At 38.4% G+C, this 12164-nt stretch overlaps 1 protein-coding gene across 1 annotated transcript; it reads left to right on the top strand.

Annotated features, from left to right (window-relative positions):
• The first annotated feature begins 2659 nt into the window (after positions 1–2659).
• Positions 2660–10778, top strand: pnpt1 (polyribonucleotide nucleotidyltransferase 1). The gene is made up of 28 exons (XM_085799567.1): positions 2660–2871; positions 3431–3491; positions 3710–3784; positions 3972–4077; positions 4166–4215; positions 4447–4510; positions 4595–4642; positions 4763–4876; positions 5621–5807; positions 6034–6085; positions 6216–6273; positions 6394–6490; positions 6584–6686; positions 6841–6911; positions 7024–7060; positions 7168–7234; positions 7343–7432; positions 7534–7587; positions 7945–8054; positions 8178–8249; positions 8480–8543; positions 8646–8729; positions 8830–8913; positions 9045–9151; positions 9315–9370; positions 9492–9570; positions 9908–9955; positions 10037–10778. The coding sequence occupies exons 1-28, from the start codon at positions 2753–2755 to the stop codon at positions 10190–10192; spliced, it is 2313 nt and encodes a 770-aa protein (XP_085655693.1). The 5' UTR covers positions 2660–2752; the 3' UTR covers positions 10193–10778.
• The last annotated feature ends 1386 nt before the right edge of the window (positions 10779–12164 follow it).

Consider the following 12164-nt stretch of genomic DNA (forward strand, 5'->3'; position numbering starts at 1 on the left):
AACTGCTTTCAAATGATCTCACTGTATTTACTTTTGTGTATGTGATTATAATTTATTAATAAACTCCATGCACAGCGGCTGTTGGTGTGTTTTCTTCACTTACTGCTGCAGTTTATGGGTTTTTAGCTTTCTTTCATACACAGCTGATGTTTATGTGTCTACTGGTACTCAAGTTGTGCAAATGTGCAATATGTATCTGGGGGAACAGTTAGGCAAATGAGAGGAAATTAAATTGAGAGAATTGAAAAATGGGCTTTGTGAGGCCTGTGTGGTGTGGGCCTACACTTTAGGCTTGGTTGTGAGTGAACCTCACTTTTTTGGGGGATGACAACAGCAGAAGAAAAATAAACTGGGGAACAAAGAAATGTCATACCTGTAAGAGTCTGGGTGATCTTGTGAGCAGGAAATGGAAAAAACCTTAACATCACACAGCCACCTGAGTGTATGGACTGTCTACATACAGGGATTGGGCAGAGAGCTAAATGCATCATGGCCGCAGATCCTCTCCTAGTCATCTCGCCGGTCTCCTCTCCAGCTGACTTTCCTGAGGAAACTTCACTTTCCCAGAAAAGTGGTTAATAGGCGGGTGCATATATGAAAAAAACCCACCTAACCCTAAAAAAATTCTAACAAAAGGTTTCTCAGCTGTTTTTTTTATAGTATTAGATGTCCTTAATAACATACTAAAAGTTTACCAAAATTTGGCCACTAGAAAGGTGTTATTTTCAAGATGGCGTCCAAGATGGATAGGAAGCCTGAGGAGACACCACAGGTGAATAGGGTAAAATTTTTAACTAACAGATATCACCATGAAACTTCCCAAGTTTATCACTTACATTAAGACAAATATTTTTTGTATTACAAGTTTAGTCAAATTGTATGTTTAAATATGTAAATTAGGCAATATCTCATTAAATATGCGCTAATTTGCATATCCGAAATCTGAACAATGGATAAAAGCCACTTTCAAAATTTTTGTTTTATTTTGTTGACATACTAGAGTCAGAAGTTTTTACAGAGGGGATTTTGGATATCTCTCTTTATCACTCTGTAAATGAGAAAATACTAGCAGCCCTAAAAATTCAAATATCGTCGTGTTTTTAGGAGTAAAATGTTGTATGAGAGCCCGAAATCTCCACTTCAGCAGCACTTACAGACACCAAACCTTCCAGTTTGATCCCTTTCTATATTCTGAAAGTTTTTACAGAGGGGATTGTTGATATATCATTCATAGCCTGATTTATACAACATTTTACTCCTAAAAACACGACCAACTTGAATTTTTAGGGCTGGTGACAGTATTTTCTCATTTACAGAGTGATAAAGAGAGATATCCAAAATCCCCTCTGTAAAAACTTCTGACTCTAGTATGTCAACAAAATAAAACAAGAATTTTGAAAGTGGCTTTTATCCATTGTTCAGATTTCGGATATGCAAATTAGCGCATATTTAATGAGATATTGCCTAATTTACATATTTAAACATACAATTTGACAAAACTTGTAATACAAAAAATATTTGACTTAATGGAAGTGATAAACTTGGGAAGTTTCATGGTGATATCTGTTAGTTAAAAATTTTACCCTATTCACCTGTGGTGTCTCCTCATGCTTCCTATCCATCTTGGACGCCATCTTGAAAATAACACCTTTCTAGTGGTCAAATTTTGGTAAACTTTTAGTATGTTATTGAGGACATCTAATACTATAAAAAAAACAACTGAGAAACCTTTTGTTAGAATTTTTTTAGGGTCAAGTCATATTTGCACCTGACTATAAAGAAAACAGCTCTTGAGGCTTCATGTCACCACAGTGACACCTACTGGTCACAATGTAAGATGGGAAAATAAAAACCTTTGACAAGTGGCTTTTGCGACATAGGCCTACATTTACACTAATTACTTCAATGCATTAAATGCATTAAATGTCTTCTAAGAAATTTAAGTGTAGTAATGTGGAAAATGATTTGGAAACTTTCACATTTCTCTTCTTTCACATTTTTATTTTCATTTAGAATAAAATAAATTAAATAAACTTCTCAGTTGTGCTCGGACCAAGATGATTTTGTTGGACACTGTTTCATTCACTTCTGGTTGCGCCTGAACAAAGTTTTTAATTTTTTTTTTTTTTTTTTGCAGTATATGTTTTCTCAAGGGCTTCTTTAAATGTACTTGTTTGCATTTCAATAATCCAGTTTGTTTAGTGTAATTAGATGTTTTCATGTAGATGACAGAACCCACCGTAGGCCATGTGCATGATTAAGCCCCATACCTTATAAGGGCCAAATTGGGACTTTTAAAGTGTAAAAATAATTCTGGAATTGGTTATTGTAAATCATTCTTTGTAAACCTGTAAAATAAATCAAGTTTGTGCACATGACAATTGATGAAATATAAATTCTTAGATGTGACAGTGGCAAGACATTTCTTACATTTATCACATTTATTTTTTGCACTTGTTTATATTTTTCTATATTGACAGGTTTTTACATGCACGCATTGTTTATGAAAAATATAATATTGAGACAAATACTATGGTATGGGTAAAAGAGCTACACTTTAAGCGGAACTATTGCATCGAGAGAAACGGACATCTTTTGATGTTACACCTTCAACCCTGTCGGTCCAATCAGAAGTCGCGGCTCCGCAACGTCATTCCGTACACGTGACGAACTGTCATGGAAGCCCCCATGCGTATTTCTAAATTGTAAAAGGCACCCGGATCGTAGTTTTTCCCCACTTGTTTGCCCAGATATGAGGTACCTGCTCCGGCTGGGGCCTCTGTGCGCCCGCCTGCACGTCCGCTCGTGTCACCACAGCGTTTACAGCAGCCACGCACACTCACGCAGAGTGGGAGTGGACCTTGGAGAAAAGTGAGTTGACTTTCCCAGCTTCTGTTCTCTGTATCAGTGGCCTGTCGGTTCACGACCAGGACCAGAGTGTGTTACCTTACCTGTGTGATGATGTGTACGTAGCTTTGGTGTCCTCTTTTTCCTTCGTGCACACCTTGTGTTGTGTTAGTGTAGTTGTATTGCAAAGGTTTGGACACACCTGGGCCAATTTACACCCACTCAGAGCTTTGTAAACACACTTGAAAAGATATCACAGCTTTTACAGCAGCCAATAGTCTTTCTGTTCTTGATTTAGGATTTTTTTTTACCCACTCTTCCTTCAGATCACTTAAATTTTAATACATTTTAAACATGTCAGCTTTGTAAGATAGACAGATTATCTTCTTCTAGGGCAATTTCAGTTGTTCAGAAGCACTAACAATAATGGTTATTAGTAAACAGTAATAGTTCAATAGGCCTACTAGAATGATGTGGAGAGGGAAGTTGGTAGTGAAGTATTTTATGAAAAATTGATTGAAGATATGATTTTGCCTTTAGATCTGCGATGGATCATTGTGTTGTGATCTTTTTATTTTTCTAGGAAACTTGAAATATCTTCGGGGAAGTTTGCCAGGTTTGCTGATGGAGCTGCTGTCGTACAGGTAAAAAAAAAAGAAAAGAAAAAAAATGTGTTTACAAGTGTAATTAGCTACTCATACTTTATTTACGAATAATCCTCTACTTCCCCTTCTGTTGCCTAAAAATGTAACAAAGATGGCTTCCTTGTGAAAAGTGTAGTGTAGGGTTTAAGTGAGCAGTCATTGATGTTCACTTAACTTTTTTTTAAAATAACCTGTTGTGTCTGTGTTTCTGTTTGAAGCTGGGCGATACCTCTGTGATGGTGACCGCTGTGAGCAAAATCAAACCCTCTCCATCTCAGTTCATGCCTCTTGTGGTACGTTATCCTTGAGTTTATTCGTCTGTTTCAGGCAATCATATAAGTCACATAGAAGATATAAAGTGTTAATCCAGCCAGCTAGAAAATAAGAGTGTTTTTTCTTTGTTTTTGTTTTTTGATGACGCTGCACAAACTCATGTCCATCCAGTCTATTTGGTGCCTGAATGTCCACATTGATTGACAGGTGGACTACAAACAGAAAGCAGCCGCTGCAGGTCGAATCCCCACCAACTACTTGAGGCGAGAGCTGGGCACCACCGACAATGAGATCCTCACCAGCAGACTAATAGGTGAACTCCATGTGTGTCTGTGGTGCTGCAGGTCTGTAGTACTGATGTTGTACTGTGACTCACTGTATTTTATGTTTCTGACCCTCAGACAGGTCCATTCGACCACTGTTTCCTCCTGGCTACTTTTATGACACTCAGGTCAGTTCAGGTTGAGAGTGTTTTCATCTCGTTGTGATAATATCTTGGTCCAGTTTTGACATCCGAACAATTATGTTGTTATGTTATTTATTTAATGTGTGTTATTGTGTGATTTCATGTGGTATTTTATGTGGTTTTATGTGGTGAAGCCAAAGACAAATTTCCACATTGTGGACAATATAGATATTGAATGTTATGTTATAAATGTGACTATGTATTTTCCCCCTAAAGATCCTTTGCAATCTGCTGGCAGTGGATGGTGTGAATGATCCAGATGTGCTGGCTATTAATGCAGGTGAGTTAAATCTCAGTGTCTGTGTTTTCAGCAGAGTTTAGCTTTACAGATTGTTTACTAAAACAATATGTTCTTCCATTAAAGCTTCAGCTGCTCTGGCTCTGTCTGACATCCCCTGGAACGGACCAATAGGTGAGGAGCACACAACAGTTTTTAAACCTCTTCACATGTTTTGATTCACTGACTTTATGTCCTGGTTGTGCAATGTAAACTCCTGGGATGTTGTCTGATTGTGTCTGTGTGTATTTACAGGTGCTGTGCGTGTGGGCCTGGTCGATGGAGAGCTGCTCATCAACCCCACCAGAGCAGAGATGAGTTCCAGCAGCCTGAACCTGATTGTGGCTGGAGCGCCCAGCAGTCAAGTGGGTGAGTTGGCAAACACTATAAAAACTCCTAGTTAGAAACTCAGGTGTTTAATTACTCACCAGAAACATAGTGATTTTGAAATGACACTTGTGCATAACACATCATAATCCTTTAAAGGGATAGTTCAACATTTTGGAAAATTGGCCCATTGCCATAACCCCTATAGTTTCAGGAGTAGGTTCGCTACTTTTATCAGTGTCAGTGCAAGCTATTTTTAGAACGGCGGAGCAGAGCCGCGAGCTGCTCAGAGCTACGCTGCAGAGGCTAATGGGATTTATTAGTTTCCCTCATCAAACTCATCAAATACACAATCCAACAACTCCAAAACGCTCTCATGGACAAGTTGTGACCTGCACATTCACCACGCTATGAGATAATAACAGAACGTTATGAGACAGAGTTGTTTTAGAGGTAAATTCATGCAAAACCGCTGATGCACATTCCCGTTGGGGCAGTTTTTCAGCAAGCAGTCTCTGCATTTGCCTCGAAGACAACTCTGTCTCGTAACGTTCTGTTATTATCTCATAACTTGGTGAATGTGCAGGTCACAACTTGTCCACGAGAGCGTTTTGTAATTGTTGGATTGTGTATTTGATGAGTTTGATGAGGGAAACCAAGAAATTCCATGATCATTTATAGATCTTGAGATCTGGATCCTTCAGTATCCAGCATTTGCAACCTTCAGCTAAACTTCACAGCTTATTGATCTAACATCTGCTCTGTCTGTGGCTCTCTGTCTTCTAGTGATGATTGAGGCGTCAGCTGAGAACGTGCTGCAGCAGGACTTCTGCCACGCGGTGAAGGTGGGAGTCAAACACACGCAGCAGATCATTCTGGCCATCCAGCAGCTGGCACGAGAACAGAAGGTCACCAAGCGCAACCCCGTCAAGATGTTCGCAGCCCCGGCAGACATGGTGGAACATGTTCGACAGTAAGACCAACGACAAAACAGTTTTCCTTTGTTTCAGAGTGACAAAGATGGTATAAATGTGATTCAGGGGAGTGTATGATTTAAATACAGCACTAACGTTATATAAATTAGATGATGATGATGATGATTTCCATTTAGTCTGAGGATTTCTTAACACTGAATAACAAAAATAGGATTCATATTGTTTTAAATGTGAAGTAACAGTTTTTAATTGTCTCTTTTGCAGATTAGCTTCTGAGAGGATCTACGCTGTTTTCACTAATTACACATATGATAAGGTATCTGATTTGACCACTTTTGAATGCATTGTGAAGTCAAATTATTATATTATCATTAATTTTGTATGTTATTTATGAGAATGCTAAAGTTTTTTCAGAAACTTGATTAAAAATGATATTATTTCTTCAGATTTCTAGAGATGAAGCTGTTAATAAAATTCGACTAGAAACAGAGGAGGACCTAAAAGGTTGGTTCATGCTCATTATTTGTGTTGCATTTAAAAATAATGTTGCAGCTTTTTCTTGAGAGTGTGTTGTGGACTTATCTGTCGGATCAACAATATCAACTCAACTTCTCTCTCATGTAGAAAAGTTCCCTCAGGCTGAGCCCTTTGAAGTTATTGAATCCTTCAACACAGTGAGCAAAGAAATCTTCCGCAATTTAGTGCTTAATGAATACAGGAGGTAAGAATCTGTATAGACACACAATATGCTTTGTGTAAGTGATGCAAACAATATATAATATCAATGTTTTCTTTTGTGTGTGCATGTTTTAAGGTGTGATGGGAGGGAACTGACGGCTTTAAGGAACATTTCCTGTGACGTAGACCTGTTTAAGCCGCTCCATGGCTCTGCTCTGTTTCAGCGAGGACAAACACAGGTGTGTGAAGAGCACAAAGATCAAATCTGAGATTTCTGAAGCAGTTCTTACTAACTAACTAAAATATTGCATCTTTTACACTTGATGAAATTAGTTTTTTGTTCTGTTTCCTTGGTCAAGACGTCACATGTGCTTGTTGTGCTTTTCCCTGCAGGTGCTGTGCAGTGTCACATTTGATTCCCTGGAGTCCAGTGTCAAAGCAGATATTATCACCACAGCTCTGAGGTAAAACAATCATTCATTTGTCCTGTTCAACAAACCCACCCTACATTATCCACACAGACTAAAGTATTAAAATGATCTAATTCATTTCTTTTATTGTCTTTTTTTTCTGCAGTGGCATCAAAGACAAAAACTTCATGCTTCATTATGAAGTGAGTTAAATCCACTTTTTTTTCATTCATTAAGTGTCACAAATTATTAGATATAATTCTGTATCATGTCAAGTTTGATTTAAAATTATTTTTGCCTTTCATTTCAGTTCCCTCCATATGCAACCAATGAAATTGGAAAGGTGGGAGGCCTCAACAGGAGAGAGCTCGGTCATGGTTTGTATAAAAAGTTAAACCTTCTCATGGTGTTCAGTGTCTGCTCACCACATCTCTACATTAAGAACGTCATGGGCAGAGACTGAGTGGATAAACTGTGTTTTCCAGGGGCCCTGGCCGAGAAGGCTCTGAGACCGATCATTCCTAAAGACTTCCCGTTCACCATCAGGGTCAGTGCTGAGGTGTTGGAGTCCAACGGTGAGTGTGGTGACACAGTTTTTTTTAAATACAGTCATCAACCGGTAGAGGAACAACGTCTGAAAGTCTGCTGCTGTTTTTTCTACCTCTCTCTGTTTCAGGATCCTCTTCAATGGCCTCAGCATGTGGAGGCAGCCTCGCACTAATGGATGCAGGTACCAGAGCGGGAATGCATGAGATGGTTCTCATAGTCCTGTTGATATCAGTAGTAAAACTGTTCAAATGTCCTGTTGTTATTACTTGGTATGAATTTATGTTTTAATAAACAATCAATCCTATCTTGGTTTTAAAAAAAAAAATCCATATGTACTATAGCTACAATTGACAATATTTTAAACCTCTTGATTTTCACTAGTGGTCTTAAATACTTCCCAGTGTCCTTTGCAATGCAAATAAATTTGAATGCTTTACCGTAGAGAATTTACTATACAACTCTAAATGGCTTTTCTTATCTAATTTAATGCAGCGGTGTGATAACACCTTGCTTCTGTGTCCACATTTGTGTCTCCCAGGTGTCCCCATCTCCTCCGCTGTGGCAGGTGTGGCCGTCGGTCTCATCTCCAAGGCCAACCCAGAGAAACCTGCTGACATCCAAGACTACAGATTGTTAACTGATATTCTGGTACATATCAAAAATAACTTGTGTGCGACCAATCATTTATCACCACCATGTTGAATAAAAAGTAACCCTAACCCTATAATATTAGAGATGTAGAATAAGAGCTAATTGTTGTTTTCTACACAGGGAATAGAGGATTACCTTGGAGACATGGACTTCAAACTGGCAGGGACACACAAGGGCATCACTGCTTTACAGGTACTTGTATCTGCTAACTTTTTTTTGGCTCGCTGTGACTGAAATGGGGCAGGAAGCTAAATAATTTACACAAACAGATAAAAATCTTCCATCCGCCCCGTTTCCAGTGTTGTGTAAATATTAAACAGTTCTGTGTGAAACAGCATGAGCCTGAAAAGTGCTTACCGTACTTTGGAAGCTGCCCAAACTGTTAGATCACCTGTTTTCTTTTCACATCATTCAACCTCCAGGCTGATGTGAAGATACCAGGTTTGCCTCTAAAGGTGGTCATGGAGGCTATACAACAGGCCACAGGTAAAACACACATAACAGTGAAGTTGAACATTTTATACTAATGAGTAATCTGTGTGTATTTTATGTTAATTTGATGGCCTTTGTTTTAATATTATGTTTCAGTGGCAAAGAGGGAAATCTTGGGCATCATGAACAAATGTATAGCAAAACCTAGAGAGACAAGGAAAGAGAATGGACCTCTTGTCGGTAGGTGTTGTTTCAGTATAATTAAACATATGCTCTTTATTTTAAAAAAGGAGTTTAACAGATCATAATCTGATGTACATGAGTGTTGTTCTGCTTTCAGAAAATGTCCGGGTGCCTGTTTCTAGACGAGCTCGCTTTGTTGGTCCAGGAGGTTACAACCTTCGCAGGCTACAAGCTCAAACAGGTAAAACTCAACTCATTAATCAGAAACCCAACCAGGACTGTGAAGCCTTTAGTGGTTCAGACATGACACTAACCAGGGAACAACTTCAAATCAAATTCACCCTTTCTACACATTTTGTTTTTCTTCTTCAGGTGTGACAATAAGTCAGGTGGACGAGGAGACGTTCTCTGTGTTCGCTCCGTCACCAGGAGCCATGAACGAAGCTCAAGACTTCATCAATGAGATCTGCAAAGATGATGTAAGCCTCACACTCATAATACAAAAAATCCTAAATCTATACTGTACTGTGTGTATGTGTGTTTTCAGTTGCATGTTTGGATGCACATTTCCAAATTCATGTCTGCTCTTCCAAGTGGTACATTGACTTAAATCTGTTTATATTTCTATCTTTTGTTCTGCAGCAAGAACAGCAGCTGGAGTTTGGTGCCATCTACACAGCCACCATCACTGAAATAAGGTAAATAAATATTCACTGTAAACGGGGACATTTTGTGCATGTTCCTAGTAACATTGAGAAATTAAATCAGATTTTTTTAGTGTTGAAACGTCTTCTAAGTGCTTTTCCTCTGCTCCTTCAGGGACATCGGTGTGATGGTGAAACTTTACCCCAACATGAGCGCTGTCCTGCTGCACAACTCACAGCTGGACCACAAACGGGTCAGTAAATTTGACAGTTTGTTTCAAGGTTTGAAATTGAGATTTTTTTTTTTTTTCAATAGGACATACATATTAATGAACATTTCCATGTAAATATGCATGAGATTGTAGCCGAGGCTAATTTCCATCTCTAGTCCCACTGGCAGGTTGGTGTTCATAGAAAAAGGCAACAATAAGATAAATGTTACTGAAGAAGGAGATAAAAAACAAACACAAAGGCAATAAAATGATTAAATACAGGCGAGACATCTTCTATGTTCAGGAGTTAGTAAAATGTTAAACTGCTACTAGTGCTAGTTGAAGTTAAAGCTCATTGTTTTGTGTTTCTGTCCTTCAGATCAAACACCCAAGTGCTTTAGGTTTAGAGGTGGGCCAGCAAATACAGGTATGTATACAATAACCAGAAGCTGTATTGTTAAGTGCATCCTGGGCTGCTTGTGTGTAACTGGAGTTCTTCTATCAACAGGTCAAATACTTTGGACGGGACCCAACAGACGGGAGAATGAGACTTTCACGTAAGGTGCTCCAGTCTCCGGCTGCAACTGTTGTCAAGACACTAAGTGAGAAACAGAGCATCTCCATGGGTTCAAGCAACAGCCACACAACCGGCAGTGACTTGTGACACATAAAGTCCTGATGAGAAATCTGCCAAAAACCCAGAGAGCATCAGATTCTGCCACAGACTGAACCAGTGTTGTACATAAAGAGAGTTACCCAGTTGCTGTGGGTATGGACGTGATCAAACTGCACTGGACTGAGCTGCATCTCATCAAATACAGTGTCCTGCTTCCAGTGGATGTGCACAAACTGAGAGGAAAACCCCTAAATAACAACGAGCAACTGACACAAGTTCAGATGTAAAAAAGGTGTTGTATTTTTTAAGTACCTACTTTTATGGTGTCTTGCTTTCACATTTTCCACCCCAGCCGCCATTGACAGCATCAACATATAAGACGGTTAGATTTTCTACTAGTTTACCCCCGACACAGTCACCTAACAGTACAATCCAAGGATGGTTTTGTTATTCAGATGTGTGGTAACACTGCCTCTTGTGGTATGTGACTTCCATATTTGGTCTCCACTCTGCCAGGATCAAGATAAGGACAAAGAAAGCAAAGTGGAAGATACTGTATGTCTAATTATTGTTTTTTATATTTACTCGTATTCATTAGCAGTATATGTGATCCATCTGTAAATAAAAAAAGAAATACTGGTTGCTTTGTTGTGTTTAAATTTACAGCTGCTCATAGTAAAAACATACCATGCACACATGTATGAAATGAAAATGCAACACAATACACACAGGTTTACTCCAAAATGAATAATTAAACATGATTAATTGTTCCCCATGGCACTTAAAGCCCCTGTAAATGTGCCTGTCTCCAAGGCTCACAGAAGGGGTGGGGCCAGACACAAGACCCTCATCCTCAGATCAAAGACCCCTGAAGACAATGGCTTAACATGCGCAGGGTTTAGCCTGTGGGTGACTGAAATTAATCAGACGGTGATGAGACAGTTTCCTACACTAATGACGTGTATAACCCCGTGGCTCAGGAAATTTGGGAAATACCCATCTACCCAGGAGCTGGTGGCCCTTAGTGATTCATGTGGTAGACTGTTTACTAAGATAAATGGCAATCAGCCAGGCATTATAGAGATATTTATAACTCTGCCTTAGGGCAGGGAAGTACATTTTGTAACAAATAACCCTAAAATAATATGTAAATTGGCAACATATAAAGATGCCACCTCTATGTTGAGTGTAAAAATGTAATATTGTCTATTGGGAGTTTATGCAGTCAGTTAGCAGTTCATCTAGTTAAAACTAATGCAGTCTAATATAACAATATTGCAATAAATAGCCTAATTCTGTAAAAAGGTTAAAAATGTTAATTTGTATTAACATAATTTTAGAAGGGGGTTGATTGAGCTGTATAATAATATTGGAGGATGGTATTTTCAGTGCAGTTGATATTTAGCCCCTCTTCTTGATATAAACAGGGTGGGCAAAACCATAATCTGTCTGTATCAACCCCTTTATAGAACAGGGTAAAAACTGAACAGTCATGGAGGTGGGGTAATATTTGAATTATTGATTTTTTTTTTTTTAATTGTGTGTGTGTGTGTGTATCTGTTACTGGTCCAATAGGCTAATGCTGCAAAAAGTTTAATCTAATGCTTAAGATAGTTGGTTAGGAATGACTTGAAATCAATGAGAAGAAATGTGCTATTTTTTGTTTAATTTATTCAAACACCACATGTGTCTATTATTTTATTATTATAAAATATTAAATACTGTAGTATATTAATACACTGTTATTATCAATATATTCATACAAATTATATAACATAATAGGATATTATTATTTTATGATTATTATTACAGCAGTTTCTTGTAAAGATTTTCGTTGTCCAGGTGACTTTACAATGACAGTAAAGCTCTTGAATCTTGAATCACATGTGTCTTTTATTTTGATTAATAAGTTAGTAAAGCTAATTCCTTAAAAAAGAAAAAAACTGCATCAGTTTTGTGTACATCTGCATGTTAACAGCTGCTGTTGCCGTTACCTCTCCCGCCTGTAGGTGGCGCAGCG

The sequence above is a fragment of the Trachurus japonicus genome, chromosome 15, assembly GCF_045865225.1.
Source record: "Trachurus japonicus isolate A0001 chromosome 15, Traja_1.0".
NCBI classification, from domain to species: Eukaryota; Metazoa; Chordata; class Actinopteri; order Carangiformes; family Carangidae; genus Trachurus; species Trachurus japonicus.